General features: G+C 33.6%; 1 protein-coding gene across 2 annotated transcripts in view; it reads left to right on the top strand.

The window, feature by feature from the left end:
• Positions 1 to 19729, top strand: part of LOC133192060 (palmitoyltransferase ZDHHC3-A-like) — a 123708-nt gene that overhangs the window by 26571 nt on the left and 77408 nt on the right. For both annotated transcript variants that reach the window (XM_061327901.1, XM_061327902.1), the window contains 3 exons: positions 4957 to 5116; positions 18270 to 18379; positions 18467 to 18528. In XM_061327901.1, the coding sequence (XP_061183885.1) occupies positions 4957 to 5116; positions 18270 to 18379; positions 18467 to 18528 (332 nt within the window). The remainder of the gene's footprint in view (positions 1 to 4956; positions 5117 to 18269; positions 18380 to 18466; positions 18529 to 19729) is intronic.

Here is a 19729-nt window from a genome sequence, read left to right as displayed (position 1 = left end):
GATTGGAGAATGTGATCAAAATCATATTGAACTGCGTGCGTTTTTAATTATTTACAATGAAAAATTTATAATTCAATCGGCAGCTTATAAAAACTGCTGTCTATGTTCGCTTTCTCAAAACCCTAATGGATGCACGTTTTCTGGCAAAGTGAAAGTACATGTACTTGTGCATGTTAACCGTAACTGAAACGATGCTATCATTTTTCATGTTTTATTTAGTTTGAGACTAGGCTTTATACAGGTTGAATAAAATATTAAATACAATAAAATAAAGTCTGTGTAAAACATTTGATAAAGTTATTATTATAAAATATTACTAATATAAATAGAGGATATTCAATGTTTTGTAGATGAATATGGAATTTATTTCACGAGTGGGATAGGATTTTTTGATATTTTCACGAGTGCGAAGCGCGAGTGAAAATATAAAAAAAATCCTGTCTCACGACTGAAATAAATTCCATATTCATCTACAAAACATTGAATTTTCTGTTTATTACATTTTCTTTGATTTTCCCTTTGCCTCTGTCTTTTCTTAACACAGTGTCATAGGCTTGACGTCATAGTTGAGCAGTTGAGACGTTACAGCAGTTCTGAGATTGAAAACATTACATAGCATGGATTTAGCAACATATTTGGGAAGAAATTTGCAGTTTTAGCTCTATCAAGATCGTTAGTTACTATTTCTATCTAATGACAGTCCAGAAATTATTTTTACTTACTTTGATATCCTTTCACACTGTGAGAGAATATCAGTTTGGTATCCTTTCACACTGTGAGAGAATATCACTTTTATTCAATAAATAAATCACAGTATTTCACTGTTGAAAATGTAATATTTATACGCACGTTATTTGACTGTTTACGTGTACCTCGATTTGCACACGCTGAACGGAAACGGTGTCATTTTCACTCGTACGTGTACCTAAGCTTGTTTATACCCGATGTTAATTTCAAAGTTATCTTTCATTAACAATATATCGAAGTTCTTTCTGTAATATTTAAGGAATGTTTTTAAGTTTTGTGTGAGTTATTGGTGTGTAAATCACACAGACTTGTCACCTAGGCATAGTTCATTAAGCGCGCTAGCGCTTCATGAAAAATATGCCTACGTGCAAGTCTGTGTGATTTACACACCAATAATTCACACTAAAGTTAAAAACATTCCTTATATTTACATTTTACAAGTTTAAAAGCACCGATAATATACTCAATATTTGAATTTCTTGTTGCCCTACATCGTTACATTTTTATTAAAGTCTCTGTAGCCTCATTGTGACGTCACTTTAGCGCGAGTTTCACCGTGTATATTTCTACGCGTGAGTCACAGGCGCTTGACGTTTTTAACCTTTCTTTCCATAAATAAAAAATCCCCCATACTATAATAATAACAAGGTTCGTCACGGTCGCCATCTTGAATTTTTCAGTTCAGCTACTTCGCCTCGATTTTTAGTCTACAATGTGTTTAAAATTAACGGATACAACCGTTTCCCTCAAGTACATACTTTAACTATGCCTCCACTTTCGGGCAATTCAACTCAAATCACATTAAATCCTCTCTAATTCTTAAAATTTCGCTTCAAACTCAGTCTACTGCTACCGATTCCGTAAAACTTAGAAAAGGGAGGCCGGAAGTTGATGTTAGAACGTCACAATCCGGGAAAGCCCTTTTCTGATTGGTGGATATCTTGAGAGTTATATTGATATTAAGAGCTGTTTAAAAATGGAGCTTGAGCAGTTCTAGACTAAGTACTGGTACGTATTTTATAAATAACTTAGTAATATATACTGATACATCTATAGTCCCCAACTGTTTGCAAATAAATATATATTTAGACTAAAACTGTGTACTTTTTCAACTGCTATTTAAGAAACACTGAAATATTTAGGCTGAATAGTATACACTGCATTTTACATACAGAGGCGTTGTTACACACCTGAAAGTAAAGGGAGCTTAAATCCAAATAAAAATTCAATTATATTGTCAAAACATAAAAGCGTTTACAATTTAATTCTGAAATTTAGGGGGGGGGGGGTCTGGCAGATTTTGAAAATAAATTTACTTGTCCTTCACTGACATGGAAATAAAGCTGGGAAAAAATTGCCAGCCCCCCCCCTCCGGAATCAATTGGTCCTCCCTTAAAAATAAATGAATGGCAATATAATCTGTGAGGCCACCCATAGGTCTTAGGCGAAGCCTTGATTGGGGCGGGGGGGGGGGGGGGGAGGGGAAGCTCCTGGCTTGTACAAATATTTCAATCACATTCTTGCAGGGAATAGCATGGTATTTGGCTTTTCTTATGAAAGACAAGACAGTAATATTGTTTTTAACACGAAGTTTAACTTTCTCGGAAACTTATTGTAAATGTACTTGAGGCATGCAGAATCTTTTACCTTGTATCTTTATCTTTTATCTTGTATCGTCTGCTCTCTGTTATAATATGTATTAATAATGTTCAGCAACAAGTATTTCAAATGTTGGTAGCAAAAATAATTTTAAAATCATATACTACAGTGGCGGATCCAGGAGTCTTGAAAAGGGGGGGGGGGCAGTTTGGGGTCAGGGTAGGGGCTCACAGCCACACACAAAAAAATTGCTTTATTAAATCTTATGTATATTTTGGACACAAAGGGAGGGGGCGGGTCCCCTGCCCCCCCTCTAAATCCGCCAGTTTACTATTTGATCAAGCCATTTGACGATAATTAAACTTAATTTCTCAAAGGTCTTATAGAATTATTAATGTGTTATAGAACACTTACTATAGATTAATGATTTATTTGGATTTGGCAATGATTCAATAAAAGATTTCAAATAGACGTAATAATATAAAATTTGATTCGAAATAATGACAATTAATAATTTGAAACAAAAATGTTGCCGGATGATGCTAATATTTTTTTCTCTCAACAATCTCTCTCTCTCTCTCTCAGACCTAGATTTTTTTTTTAAAACGATGTGTCGTAACGCACTTGCGTACTTGCAAAGACAGCTTTGCGCCTGTAGAAAGAGGGGACATGGAGGTTCAGTGATCTAGGCCAGCTCACAACTGTGATGAAAAATAAAACATACACATATCTATCCTTCTTTTTTATAATTTTCATCGCTTCCAAACACTGAAAATAGTACCATTATAGGGAAGAAATATTTATGCCAGAATGCAAGGGGTCTGGTTTACACGAGAAATTAGTAACCAGAATTCCAGGACCAAGCATAATTTTTATTTCCTCATGATTTTTTCTTCAACAAAATAAAAGAAAAAAAAATATTTCACATATTATTTCTGATGATTATGGAAAGCATCGGCCTGCTCAGCATTCAACATGTCGAAAAAGTTTGTTACTGTCTTTGCACGATTTTTCCCGCGAAACGTCATTTTTCTTTTAACCAATGAAATTTAAGTAGAGGGAATTCTCATTTACATAACAACATCAACTTCCGGCCTCCCTTTTCAAAGTTTTACGGAATCGGTAGCAGTAGACTGAGTTTGAAGCGACATTTTAAGAATTAGAGAGGATTTAATGTGAATTAAGTTGAATTGCCCGAAAGTGGAGGCATAGTTAAAGTAAGTACTTGAGGGAAACGGTTGTATCCGTTAATTTTAAACACATTGTAGACTAAAAAATCGAGGCGAAGTAGCTGAATTGAAAAATTCAAGATGGCGACCGTGACGAACCTTGTTATTATTTTAGGAATGACTCTAATTCTTGGCCAAATTATACGAGTATAACCTGGTTTGGGTCAGTTTACGCTGTTTTATAAGCCGCTTCGCTGTTTTATAATCCGCTTCGCGGATATAAAGCGTAAACTGACCCAAACCAGGTTATACTCGAATAATTTGGCCAAGAATTAGAGTCATTCCTTATAATTTAATTTAAATCATTAAATAACTATGGGTGTAAAATTTCGTTGCTTTTTATTAGTTCAAATTTGCCGCTCAATAATACAACCGTAGTAACGGAAGTAACGGAAGTGATGGGAAGCGAGGGGAGGTAAAATCTGATACATAGGCCTAGCAGCTTGTTTACATGTGGTAAGATCGAATTATTGTTTGAAGTTAAAGGTACATTTATTAAATCTGGAATTTTCCATGAATCCCGAGGACTGGAAATGAGAGGATTGTATGGATACAGATGATTCAGCTGGTTGTCAGGGGGTGTGTCCCCATACCAAACCAGGTTATACAGAAATAATATGTGTTCCTTTTTGGATATTAACCAATCAGGGGCTAGAATACAAACAAAATTAAATTATTATAGTATGGGGGATTTTTTATTTATGGAAAGAAAGGTTAAAAACGTCAAGTGCCTGTGGCGTGAGTATACACAAAAATGACTTTCAAATCAATTTTACAGTTAGCTTAGTAGAAAAACACAGCAAATGTAAATATATTATAATAATATACATATTTTGTGAAATATTCCATTAATAAATATATACCACTTTATTTGTGAGAACTCAGAAGTGTTAACATTCACAACGTCATTCCTTAGAACGTACGAAATTCATCTAGATACATATGCAACTTTGAGGACCCCTTACAGAAAATATGTCAGAGATACTGAAAAAAGACAGTTGGTTTGAAAAAATATATAGTCTGTAGATATGTCCAGACTGAGGCAAAGTTGCCCTATTTTGAAATCAGGGCAATTTTGGTACTTTTTGACATTTGTTCTTTGCCTTACTTATAGATAACATTCTTTGAGGTGAGCTTTGTAATCTTTGATTACCTATGTTTTGTACAAGTTCCTCGTACCCTTTCAACTGGGATTTTGAAATTGAAAGAGTTGCAGAATTCTGAAATATTGGTGTCTTATATGAAGGTTAGCTGTTGAATAAAACATCTTGGAGGCAAAAGTTAAGCCCTGAGAATGATAATATCAATAATAAAAAAATTAAACAAGTTTAATAATAATAGAATGACATGTATGAGAAATTAAATGAATTTGTATTTTCAGGTTATGGGGAGCTTTTAATGCAGTTATATTCAATACTATCCTTCTTCTTGCAACGGTATCTCATCTAAGGGCAGTGTTTTCAGATCCAGGAATTGTTCCCTTGCCTGCAACAAGTCTAGATTTCTCAGATCTGCATGCAGGAAAATCAATGCCAAATATGGTAAGTGTGTGTTTTTAGCTCACCTGGCTGAGCTGAAAACTCTAGTGAGCTTTGTCTGTCATCTGTCTGTCTGTATTCTGTACACCTGTAAACTTTTCACATTTTTAACTTCAATGCAGAACTATTGGGTCAGTTTTAACCAAACTTGCCATAAAGCATCCATGGGAAAGGGGATTCAAATTATTTCAAATGTAGGGCCACATCCTTTTTCAAAGGGAGATAATTTAGAATTAGTAAAAATTTTGTGTATTCTTTAAAAAGTCTTCTTCTCAAGAACCACCAGACCCTAAAAGTTAAAAACTTACGTAAAAACTTTATTACATAGTGGAGATTCAAATTTGTTCAAATCTTGACCCCTGGGGTGTGAGATGAGGCCACAATTGAGGATAAAAGTTCTACATAGGGATATATGTGGAAAAAATCTGAAAAAGAATAGCAAAGCCATGATTGGTTATAGTCATACTGAGATGGAAGCATCCTCAGGTAGTGAACCAGATTCAAGATTGTTCAAATCATGATCCCCTTGGGGTAGAGTTGGGCCACAATTGGGGATCAAAGTTTTCCATAAAAATATATAGGAAAAAATCTTCAAAAATTTTCTGAAGAACAGCAGAGCCATGATAAGTTATATTGATATGAAAGCATCCTAGGTTGTATTGATTCATATTCTTCAAATCATGACCTAGGGGGAAGGATGGGCCACAATATTTTTTCATAGGAATTCATAGTTTAAAACAGTTCTACTCAAGAACAGCAAAGCCTTGATTAGTCAAATTGATGTGGACACATCTTCAATAAGCATAATTAGTTTATCATGACCACAGGGGATTGAGTGAGGCCACAATGCTGGATCAAAGTTTTACATAGGAATATAAGGAAAATATCTTCAAATTAAAGTCTTTTTCACAAAAACAGCAAAGCCATGATTAGATGTAATGATATGGAAACATCCTAAGGTAGTGTAGTTTGTTCAAATCATGACCCCTGGGATTAGCGTGGGACCACAATTGGGGGTCAAAGTTTTACATAGCAATATCTAGAAAAAATCTTCCAAAATCTTCTCATGAACAGCAGAGCCTTGATTAGTCATAATGGTATGAAAGCCTCCTCACAGAGTGATGATTCAAGTTTGATCAAATCAAGTCCTTAGGGAAGGATGGGGCTACAATAGGGGATCAAAGTTTTTTCATTGGAATTTATAGTTTAAAAAACTTCTACTTAAGAACAGCAAAGCCACGATTAGTCAAATCCCTGTGTAAAATTTTGCTTGTTAAGGAAATTGTGGTAGTTGATAGTGCCCCCTCATCTGAAAATGTATGGCTGTGCCCCCCCCCCCCCAACCTGAAATCCTGAAATTGTTTCCTACAGGCCATATATATATATACATGTATATATATATATATATATATATATATATATATATATATATATATATATATATATATATATATATATATATATATATATATAATTATATATATATATATATATCAGCACACTTTATGGAACTTTTTTTCTCCCTTTACTACTTAAGTTCTTCATAACTATGGATAATATGCATTTCCATGAAAACAAAAACAAAAAAATAAAAATAAAGTTTAAAGTACTGAAAAAAAAACTGATTGGATTGGGGTGGCTGTAATGGTCAAGTCAGACAGAGTACAAAAACAATTTTTTTATTGTTGGCCTGGCCATGCATATACATGTACATTTAGTACAAGTGTTAGTTATTAACTACAGTTACTTGTATACAACATACCAACATCATCCTCAATATCCAATTTAGTGGAGTAGGTTTTTCTATGTCTGTCAGAACAATTTCTGCATAAACCTGCAATTAAATGAGAGCTGTTCAATGTTTGTGATGTCAAAATAAGAATCATACTTTAGCTTTTTGACCTTCCTGTCTGTGTTACGATATTTAAATGCCATAACTTTCCACACACTTTATAAGCAAAATTTATGTAATTGGAATGTAAATATAAATATGTGATATGTATAATATTTCTATTTCATCATATCAAATCAATATTCTAAGTAACTTTTATCTAACAATTTCTTAAAAACTAGTGTATGTTATTTAATGTGTGTGTATAATTTACTGTTTAGGTTTGTGCAAACATGCCTCCTCAAAATCATATCACTCACTAGAACCAACGGGAACAGCTATTTTCTCGTGCAACCATATTTCCTTTTGACATTGAAAAAATTTACGCCTCTGTCTAGTTTTCCTTTCTGGTCAGGTGGATCTAAAGGGTGTGAACACTGCCTAGAAGTTTATACCAGTGGGTACTAAGGCTATTTCTGTGATTCAGACATATTTTGAACTTTACAGCCTCTTTTGTAACTGTAAAGAAGACCCTCAGGTATTGTCACCTGATGATGTTTAGGGGCAGCTTGACACCGCACAAAGTATGGTAATATGTTTCTGAAAGTCGTCCGCAGGCAACAGAGCTGCATGACCTTGAAAAGTCACATCTTTCATCCATGCCTATGAAAATTGCCATAAGTATCTCATTCCCTAGAGAGTAGCTTAAGGGGAGATAATTATGTTAAAATGATTATTCGAGTCTTGTGATTCTTCATTTTTTTCACTGGATATATCTGTATTTTACTGTACCGAAAATTGGATTTTTTCTTAAAGTGTGTATATATATAATATATATATACCGTATATACTTGCCTAAAAGTTGGTCCGCCTATAAGTCGGTTGTATTTTTTGAGGTTATTTTGGAGGATTTGCCATTGACCCGCTTATAAGTTGGTACAACTTTTTGCCAGAATCAGTTAACAATTTCAAATCAATGCTCTGATGTTTTAGCCTGGTTTTAATTAATATTTTTAGACATGACGCCGATATTTAATTTTAAATCTTAAATCATTAAGGAAAATACATTATGCACACAAGATAAAAATAAAGTTATTAAAATACGTAAATACTTGTACTTCAAATATAATTTTTGAATACATAATTGATATAATATATCCAGACTTTGTTTAACAATAATCGCGAGAAATGTTTATAAAATACTACATTTCTCCGTCCAGAAAAATACTAATCTTTTTATGATTCGCCTATAAGTCGGACTTGGAGTTTTGGACCAAAATTTAACTCCCAAAAAACTGACTTATGGGCGAGTATATACGGTATATATATATATATATATATATATATATATATATATATATATATATATATATATATATATATATATATATATATATATAGTGTGCATATCACTGAATTGCGAGTATGACGTCAGAGCAGTATTTCGCCGAAAAGCCGACTTAAGGTCAAGATCTAATAAATGAGTTTAGACTGTCTTTTTGGTGCTAGATCCATTATGACGTCATAATTGATTTAAACTTTATTTTTCCCGTACTTTACGGCTATTAGAATTATGTAGAAAATGAAACATTTTCATGGAATTCAATTTGAAATCATGTCAAAATTAATCCCGATTCCTACATTTAAATTAATATCATTTTAAAGAAGAGATCAAGAAGATATGAAAAACTGTTTTCTGAGAGACTGTAGGCAATATTGATACATTTTCTCTTTCTTAGAAGGAAAAAACTCCCATATTTGTACCTGACTTCCTTCATTTTTCATTGAAAATAACAGTTTAAAGTATCTTTTTTCGTTGAGTTTACCTAAAAATTATGCCCTGATACACCTAATTTCGCCAAGCTATGTTTATAAAGGATCATTGAAAGAACTTGTATCTCATATTTGAGAAATCTGAAGGCACCTTCCATTTACTAGATCTTGACCTTAAATATGCATATTGCCATACCGGTATTTGAATTTCAGCTCTTAACATCTCTTAAAATATGCTATCAACAACATTTATTGTATTCAATATTTTAATAAACAAGGTTGTAGGTAATATTTTTCATAAATTACGATTTTTGAAAGATCATCGATAAGTCCTTAAAATGCAAACTCAATAAGCAAAACATGCCATCCTAATTGTTCACATTTACTGAAGTACTAGCGAAACAATATGCGAGAAACAGGGTTAAAAGTTAAAATAAACATACTCCATTAACCAAAAGTTTGGAATTTTTACTCTGTCTTAGAAGCAATGTAGAAAAATGTCAGGCACATTTATAGGATCGATTTTGAATAAAAGGGGGGGGGGGGTTATAAGGGAAAAAATTGACAACTTACCTGAAAAAAATCTTAACTCCCCCCCCCCCCCCAAAAAAAAAAGAAAGAGAGGAGGATTCTCCCAAATCAAAATTTTATTTTGTAGTATGTTAAAGTCCATGTATAAGAGCAGCCAAAGGCTCAAAGACCTAATTCTATGGCCATATGTGCGGTGTGCATAAACTTTTAGAATATGGGCCATAACTCAAGAACCCCTTGGCCAATTATTGTCAAATTTGTCACAGGGTATCCTTGGCCCAAGGGCTCCCGTTTATGCTAAAACTAGGGTTGTGACCTAAAACAAGGGGAGATAATTAGGAAAATAGAAACAAAAGTACTGGTTGCTAAAAAATCTTCTCAAGAACCACTGGGCAGATTATCACCAAACTTACACAAAAGGATGAGGATATATGTTGTAGATTAAAATTTGCACGGGAATTTACCCTGGGACAAAGGGCGTGGTCTCAAGGTCATTTCAAAATTGACCAAAAATGACATTTTATTAACATGTTGATATTTTGCTTACTATAAGGACTAGGATCATCAAATCTTGTCAGTTGATGCAACTAAGGACCTCATATCATGTTGACTCAAAGTAGGTCACGGTGACCTACTTTTTAAATTTTGCGGCCATTATTTTTCAAAATGATTTAGAGGCATATTTTGAACAATTTAAGGCCTATGATCATCAAACTTTGTCAGTTGATGTATCTTGGGTCCTTGGAGTACGTCGACTAAAAAGTAGGTCACCTTGACTTACTTTTTGAATTTTATCGCTAATCTTTTACAAAACAATGTCATTAATTCAAATACTGAGAGGTTTAGAATCATTAAATCTTCTGAGGTATTGCATCTTTGGGCCATAAAACATATTTATTAAAAAGTAGGTCATAGTGACCTGCTTTTTGAACTTTGCAGACATTCAATTTCAAAGGGTTTTAGAGGCATAATTTGCACAATTTAATACCTATGATCATAAAACTTTGCAAGTTGATGCATCTTGGGTCATCGAGAAAAAGTCAACTGAAAACTAGATTATTGTTACCTACTTTTCAATTTATATGACTCTAATCAAATATTTCAGGTACTAATTGACTTAGAATCATCAATCTTTGTCAGTTGATGCATCTTGATCCTTGGAGTACGACAACTGAAAAGTAGGTCATCGTGACCTACTTTTGAAAATTTATGGCTGTATTTAATATTTTCGGGTACTATTTGGCTTAGAATTATCAAAATTTGTCAGTTGATGCATCTTTAGTCCTCGGAGTAGGTCGACTGAAAAGTATGTCACCGTGATCTACTTTTCAATTTATTTCAGAGATACACAACAACGTTAAAAAGTTCTCTGGGAAATGAACTTTGTTGGTCATGTGATCAAATCTTGTGAAGCCCGAAGGGCTTCTCAGAAGATTTGATCACGTACCAACCAAGTTCATTTCCCAGTGAACTTTTTTAACATTGTTGTGTATTACTTTTATTTACATTGGAGACAAATATTGTGAAAAAAAACTGCATTACATGAACTGCCCTCCGTATTGCTATATTGTGACGCGCAATGACCTAGAAGCTGTTTGGTCTTGAGAGTTCGCCTTGCTCCAACATTTGGATACTTACATTGGTGTTCAGCAGTCCAGTTCAGGAAATATCTGTTCATAATGAAAAAACAGTGATTGCTACTGAGAATAATCTTACTATTATTGAAACTGAAAGTTTCAGAGCAGGCTGCCACTGCTAGTATTGCTAGTACAAACTCTTCTTTTAATCTACAGAAGCACAGAAGCACAAGTAGTGCTCTTTATTGTATCACCACTTTTTACTTGCTTTTTGAAATCAGAATACATGTTTTCTTTAACCTTATGATTTGTTTCTTTTTTAAAATGTATCGTATTGAAAAAATTGAATTGTGACACAAGAATTGCAATACGTACCATATCGTGGAGGGGGGTACTGTTTCAGCCCTAATGCTAAGAATCATCAAACTTTGTCAGTTGATGCATATTGGGTCTTCAGAGTAAGTTGACTGAAAAGTAGGTCACCTTGACCTATTTTTGAAAATTATTACTTTAATTAAATATTTCAGGAAGTAATTGGCTTAGAATCATCAAACTTTGTCAGTTGATGCATCTTGGGTCCTTGGAGTAAGACAACTGAAAAGTAGGTCACCCTGACCTACTTTTGAAAATTTATGGCTGTATTTAATATTTGGGTACTACATGTATTTGGCTTAGAATCATCAAAATTTGTCAGTTGGTATATCTTGTTGCAGTAGGTCGACTGAAAAGGTCACCGTGACCTACTTTTCAATTGATAAGACTATATTTAAATATTGTGGGTACTAATTGGCTAAGAATCAACAAACTTTGTCAGTTGATGCATCTTGGGTCTTCGGAGTAGGTCGGCTGAAAAATAGGTCACCATGACCTACTTTTGAAAATTTTTGGCTTTTATTAAATATTTCAGGTACTAATTCGCTTAGAATCATCAATCTTTGTCAGTTGATGTATCTTGGGTTCTTGGAGTACAACAACTGAAAAGTAGGTCACCCTGAATTACTTTTGAAATCTTTTGGCTGTATTTAGTATTTTCAAGTACTATTTGGCTTAGAATCATCAATCTTTGTCAGTCGATATATCTTGGGTCCTTGCAGTAGGTCAACTGAAAAGTAGGTTACTGTGAGCTTGACCTACTTCTGAAAATTTTTGGCTTTAGTTAGATATGTCAGGAACTATTTGGCTAAGAATCATCAAACTTTGTTGATGCATCTTGGGTCCACAGAGTTAGTCATCTGAAAAGGAGGTCACTGTGACCTATTTTTGAAATTTTATGGCTTTATTTATTTATCAGGTACTTATTGGCTTAGAAACTTTGTCAGTTGATGCATCTTGGGTCCTCAAAGTATGCCATCTGAAAAGTAGGTCACTGTGACCTACTTTTGAAATTTTATGGTTATAATTTTAAAAATATTTTAGGTTTTAATTGGCTTTGAATTATCAAACTTAGTTGATGCATCTTGGGTCCTCATAGAATGACAAGTGATAAGTAGGTCACCATGACCGACTCTCGGGTACTAATTGGCTTAGAATCATCTTTGGTTCTCAGAGTGTTTCGTCTAAAATGTAGGTCATGATGTCCTACCTTTGGAATTTCAAGGGTTTATCTAAATATACAGGATACTTAGAGGCTTCAAATAGAAGTGATAGGTTGTACAGTTTATCAGAAGAGCCATTCAAGGCCCTTGGGCCTCTTGTTTTTTATTTATTCAAGCTCATATTATATGACAGAAATGTTCTTTATCTGACATCATTGAAAATGTTCGAATGACAAACCCCATATATTCATTACATATATGATTGTAAGTAATTGAACACTGCAAGCTAACGCAAACATCATTTAAAATGTTCAAATGACAAACCGCGTATATTTATTACATATATGATTGTTAGTAACTGAACACTGCAAGCTAACGCAAACATGCGTTATCAGTGCAAGTATTGTAAAAACAGATTATCAATATTTTTTCTGCAGACCATAGTTTTAACATTTTAAAAAATACCTTGAAAACGCAACGTTTCAAAACTGTAGTACATTAAATAGAAAGACATTATCTTTAATTATGTATCCTTTTAAATTGTTTAATGAAAGGAAAGAACCGTTTCTAATATACATGTATATATGTTTTGAGAGATGGAAAATCATTCTATATTAAACTAAGGCAACTCAAGACCACTACGAAATCTCATTTGTTTGTTTGATTGTTGTTTAACACCTCTCTCGAGAATTTTTCACTCACATGGAGACGCCACCACTTGCCTGTGGAGAGCTGCAAATTTTGACCGATACTAGCCACTCAGGGCCATTGAGCAGCGAGGGATCTTTTTCGTGCTAGCATCTACTGCGACACGGGACCTCGGTTTATACGGTCTCATTCGAAGGACCGGTCTCCACGTCCCACAGTGGGATTCGAATCAGCAACGTAAGGATTAACTCCTTACTCCGGGACTCTATAGAGCAGATGCTCTACCACTGCGCCACGCGGGCAACACTAAAATCTGTTGTTTGTCAAGAGTTTGCCTCATTTTAGAAATTGTTCATAAGTAGTGCATGCTGTTGCGTATCGAATAAACTGAGAGACATAAACCACATATTGTTGTTAATTTTATTTATAACTCTCTAAAATTCTCAAAGATTTATATAATGTTAGCAATTAATTATATTCTGAACAGATTCATATTTATTTAATGCACAATATAAGCTTAAATAATATAATGGACGTGTAATTATATGGGGTAAATACCCTGAGTATAGATGCTATTGTTTGGAGGTCACAGAAAACTGCTTAGAACATATTTTGTGGCTCTAAGAGGTGTTCTCAATTTGTTTAAACATTTAGGGTGAAAATTACATTGATCATTATGTTTTTTAATGAATGATGAAATAAACCATCAATAATAACTAGTAGACTAATTGTTCACAGAACAATTAGAGGTCTTTCCACCTTTTTAAGTGTTTCTATGTAATTTGGGCTGTAAAAAAAGAAGAAAACTGAAAAAAAAAAAAAAAAAAAAAAAAAAAAAAAAAAAAAAAAAAAAAAAAAAAATTGTTCTTCCAGCAGGGATCGTACTCGGAACCCTTAGCTTGAAAGGCAGGCGCGCTAACTACTACGCCACCAATTCCAGTGAAGATGTATGCAGTAAACTACCTATTTAAGAATAAAAAATTGTTGTACAACGTAGTTATCGGAATTGAATAGTTTTGAGAAACATGTTTCCATATCATTTGGCTTTCAAAAGAACAGAAGAAAGAAAGAAAGAAGAAGAAGAAGAAGAAAAAAGCAAGAAAATAAATAAAAAAATCAAAAATTCGTATTTTGCTGTACATTTATTGTCGGGCTCGTTTCTCTGTAGAGTTCAAAAGGTCTTTGCGCATCTCTAACAAAAGATGTTTTTTTTTTTTTTGCGATTTAGGGGCCAATTTTTCTCTCTTTCCCCTTCTCTCTTCCTTTCTCTTCTTCTCTCTTCCTTTCTCTCTCTCTCCTTTTTTCTTTTTGCTTCCGTGTTGATGGCATTTGTTTACATAGTTACCATGGAAGTACAATGCATGCATGACGTGTTTTACTGTGCATATCGTAATTCTATTTTTGTGCACTGTGCATTCGAAGGTTTAATTTGAGGTGTTAAATATTCTGATTTAGTTAAACTACTTAGAAAAGTGCCGATGAAATAAATCGGACTCGAGGCTAATGGTATGTAGGTCGTCATATAGGAAAACATGGACTGGACTCAAAGCGACATGACTGCGGATCCTAAGATTGTTGCAGGCTCAGTAAGAAGATTCCTGAATGAAACAAGCTTCCATGTGGGTTATATTAAATGCAGCTATGATAAATAAAATGATCTACATGCATTTTAAGAAGAAAACAAGATAATTAAAGCGTGGAATAGTTTATTTCATACATTTATATTGGTTTAACACCCCCCCTTTCATATATTGTGTATTTCTCGTATTTTGGATGACCTTGACCTTTGACCTTGACCTAAATTTCAAGGTAAAAGTTTCTAAAGTAGTCGAAGACACTGTCGAAGGTTTCGCATCTCTATGGTCAATGGTTTTGGAGGAGTAGCGATAACAAGGTTTTTCGCACAAGGGGCAAGAAATTTTTAATGCGTCAGGCTTAGGGGTTGAAAAGTGAAATCTGAAAGTAGTTTTAAAAGGACATATGATGTATTTAATGTTATGTAATATATGTTGTAAGACAAAAGAGATATAAAAAGAGCTATAATTCTCATACTCAGAGTGACCTTGACCTTTGACCTTGAACAAATTTTGAAGGTCAGATGATGAAAAAGCCATTGCAGTTGGTTTCGTGTCTCTAGGATTAATCGTTTTAATTTTCTTCATTATTCGTCAGGAACAAAAACTTTCAGGGGGCAATAACTCTTCAAAGTGCTCGATCTATCATTTCGCAATACCAAGATTGAAAAGTATTCTCAAGTAGTCGAAGACATCGGTGAAGGTTTCGTAACTCTAGGGTTTACGGTTTCGGAGGAGTAGCGATAACAAGCAATTCTTGCGAAAGGGGTAATAACTACGAAAGGGGTCATAGGTTATATGCATTGGGTCAAATTTGTTCATAACTTTTTATGACCTTTACGATGAAGAAGAAATCTTTTCGATAAACCTCGAAACAAAAAATCAGCGGAAGAAAAATAATAATAATAATAACTAGTAGACTAATTGTTCTCGAACAATTAGAGGTCTTTCCACCTTTAAATTTCATATATTCTTCATATTTAACTCTCCACTCTTTATTTTTATACAAAAGAAACCAGAAATGGCTTGAGAGATGGAAAAAATGAAAATTTTAAAATTTTGAAATGACCTTGACCTTTGACCTTGAACAAATATTCAAGGTCAAAGGCCAAGGGTCACATTACAATTAACCCCATGCTTCTACGACTTTTAGCTTTAAAGTTATAAGGTTTACTAGTAAGCGCAAAGACGTTAAAGGGCAATAACTCATATAAGGGGTCATCGGATACTTTCGCACTGAATAGATTGAAGTTGTGTCTAAAGACACTGAATACATTAGTGAAGGTTTCGCGTCTCTGCGGTTTACGGTTTCAGAGGAGTAGCGATAACAAGGTTTTTTCGCACAAGGGGCAATAACTTTTAAAAGGGTTAAGCTAAGGGGACAAGATTGAAATCTTTGAAATAGTTTTAAAAGTACATATTAAAGATGCAAAGATATACTGTATATGTTGAAAGACAAAAGAGCTATAAAAAGAGCTTTATTTCTCTTATTTGGAATGACCTTGACCTTTGACCTTGACATAAACTTCAAGGTCTAGGGTTAAGGAATCTAATGCAGTTAGTTTCATGTCTCTACGACTTATCGTTTTGAAAATTTTTCATTATTTGTAAACTTCAAAAACTTTCAGGGGCAATAACTCATAAAAGGGCTCAACAAATCCTTTCATAATGAATAGATTGAAGAGTCTCCTCAATTAGTCGAAGACATTGGTGAAGATTTCGTACCTCTATGGTTTACGGTTTCAGAGGAGTAGCGATAACAAGGTTTCTAGCGAAAGGGGCAATAACTGCGAAAGAGGTCATAGGTTATAAGCGTTGGGTCAAATTTGTTCATAACTTTTTATGACCTTTACGATGAACAAAAAATCTTTTCGATAAATGTCGAAACAAAAAATCAGCGGAAGAAAAATAATAATAAGAAGAAGAAGAATAATAATAATAATAAACAGAAGAAAATCAATAGGTCTTTCCACAGAAAGGTGGAAAGACCTAATAATAAACAGAAGAAAATCAACAGGTCTTTCCACAGAAAGGTGGAAAGACCTAATAATTATTGTTATATTGTTTTTCAATTATATCAATTAATTGATTATATTTATAATTATTGTTGTTTAATTATATTGTTTTTTAATAAGATTGAAAAAAATTGTTTGTTGAAAAAGAATAAAAATATCATATTATACAATAATAAATTAATCTTGATAACTTTTTCCCAAATTCATTTAAAAAAAGGCTGGTCATCCAGTGACTTTGTATTTTAATTTCACAGCTAGACTAATATATAAATAACAATTAAGAAGGTTACAGAACAGAGATTCTCAATTATTCTGCCCGATTCCCAAGAGATATAGATAACACCTGCTACAAGTAGATCAGAGGTGCTCTAACAGCTTTCCACTCTGAACTCATTAATCTTCAACTGAATGCATGTCCACTCATTACTCCTAAGGGACAAATGGATTTACATTATCTGCTGTGTAATGCGCTCACAATAGGAAAGACATGTTTATGTCATTCTGTTGAAAACAGAGATTTTTTTAAATTTGTTACAAAGTTTTATATAATAAAAAAAAAAGAACTGTGTAATCTAGATGCAATTTTTTTTTAATAGTTACTGTATGACTATTAGATTTGTATGGATTATCTACCAAAAGTTTTTTTAAATACTTGGTGATTTTTTTTTAAGTTTTAAAGAGTAGTTTTAAGCTGCAATTCACATTTTTATACAGATGTACCAACTGGCAGATCTAGATTCTATGTCTCAAACCTGCACGAACTCAAAATGACTGTCGTTAAAAATGAAAAGAAACATCGGTAAAATGAAGAAAATCATCTAATCATGATTGAAAATACCAGGTGCACACCTTCATATCGTGAATAATGACTGTACAAATTTTCAGACAAATCCATGAGATAGTCTCCAAGTAAAGGTCTGGACAAAATCACATCTACAGACAGACAGACAGACAGACATGCTGATTCCAAACTTCGCTTGCGGGGGGTATAATTACCACCACTGCAAAATATGTGTGAAAAAGTCATTCCTTGAAAAATTACCGCCCGCATAAATGAGTCATTTTGCAATAAAATATTATGTTTTGTAGTAGAAATTGAGCGTCCAACCGGATGAAGAACGCGAATTTCCGCATTAATGAGACAGAATAATGTTGAAAAAAATTGGTACCAAAATATATTGTCCAGATTAATGGCGTCCGAATTACCGCGGCGCCACTGTATAGAAAAAAAAATCTTCTTCTCAAGAACCACTGAGCCAGGAAAGCTGAAACTAATGTGGAAACATCCTGGGATAGTGTAGATAAATGTTCAAATCATGACGCCTAGGGGTAGGGTGGGGCCACAATAGAGAATCCAAGTTTTACATTAAATATATAGCAAAAAAATCTTTAAAAATCTTCTTCTCAAGAACCACTGAACCAGAAAAGCTGAAGCTTATGTGGAAGCTTTCTGAGGTAGTGTAGATTCTAAATTGTTCAAATCATGACCCCTGTGGGATGAATGGAGCCACAATAGATATAACTAGGGGGAAAATCTGGTGAAGAACAGCAGGGCCAAAATTACTCAGGTGAGCATTGTGGCCCATGAACCTCTTGTTTTATAGAAGGATGGCTGGAGCTTTAGTAATTTCTTAATATTGTACTTTAGTAATTCAATTTGAATCTTTTATAGAAGGATGGTTGGAGCGTTTGCATGAAATGTGAAGTGTATAGGCCACCAAGGGCTCATCACTGTAGAATCTGCAGACGATGTATAAAAAAAATGGACCATCACTGTCCATGGTAGGTTAAAAATTCCTATCTCAATTAAGGCAACCTATTTGTGTTAATACAACACGCAATTATGAATTTACATTTCATTTCATCTAGGATAAACAATTGTGTTGGAGAATTAAACCAGAAGTATTTTATCCAATTTCTCTTTTATATAGGTAAGTGTTACTGTCTTTTTACTGTGATTTATTTAAAAAAAAATATACTTATTTGGCCTTTCACAATAAAAGAAGCAAAAATGTAAAGGTAGAAAAATGATAATTTAATGTAGGGAAAAAAGTGAATACACACAGAGATCGATCAGTGAAGAAGTGGTGGATGACTAAACAGGAGTTGTAGATATTTCATAAGTGTAATTTTTTGCTGATATATGATTTATCCCAAAATTCATTTCATGAAAGCTTACCAAATGATAGCTAAGGAGAAAATTTTAGCTTTTTATACACCCGTCTTAAGACGGGACGTATTATGTTATGGCGGTCATGTCCGGCTGTCTGTTAGCTTTTTCGTGTCCGGCTCATAACTTTAATACTATAAGGCCTAAAATTATCAAACTTTGTCAGCTGATACATCTTGGGTAGAAGGTGTGTCGCACATTAAAAGTAGTTTGCTCTGACCTTTAATTAAGATGTTATGTCCAAATATGGAAAAATCCTGTCCGGCTCATAAGTAGAAAACTATTAGACTTAAAATCATCCAACTTGGCCAATTTATGCATCTTAGGTAGAAGGTGTGTCTCGACCTATTTCAAGGTCACTGTGACCTTTAATTTAAGTGAAAGTTAAAAAAAAATTGTGTCTCTATACTATTGAATTACACAATCCCCAAAATTGTAAGAGTGTTGCAGTATCTTATTAAAAGTGTTAAATCAAAAAATTCTTATTTTTTTCATTATATACTTTGCAGCAATCTATAACAAATGTAATGTTATTTGAGAAATTCCACCTCTCCGATGGGTGTAATTATCAAGCACTGCTCAAGGAGAATTTTGATAACAGAAAATTGCATGTCAAATTGGAGAGAAATTAATGAGTTTTAGTATTAGTAGCTAACTGGTAGAGCATCTCTGATCAAGCAGGAATTGGGCAAAGGAATCAGCCATGTTTGATTAAGTAGATTATGTTGGCTAGCCTAACTTTTAAAATGAATTTGGTGAAAAGTAATTAAAACTAATTTGATATTGTAAAATAAACTAATTTGATATTGTGTAATATTATTAAAACTAATTATGGGGGGGGGGGGGGGGGGTGATATTTGAATCAGCATGTCCATTTGTTCCTATGCACTGCAGCTTAAAACCAGTTTGACATTAAATCTCCAAAAAAAAAATTATCAAGTATTTTTAAAAAAAAATGTTTT

Source organism: Saccostrea echinata, unplaced genomic scaffold (assembly GCF_033153115.1).
Source record: "Saccostrea echinata isolate AGI-Se365-2 ecotype Australia unplaced genomic scaffold, CSIRO_AGI_Sech_v1 ptg000025l, whole genome shotgun sequence".
NCBI lineage: Eukaryota > Metazoa > Mollusca > Bivalvia > Ostreida > Ostreidae > Saccostrea > Saccostrea echinata.
This window is presented reverse-complemented; position numbering and strand designations above follow the sequence as displayed.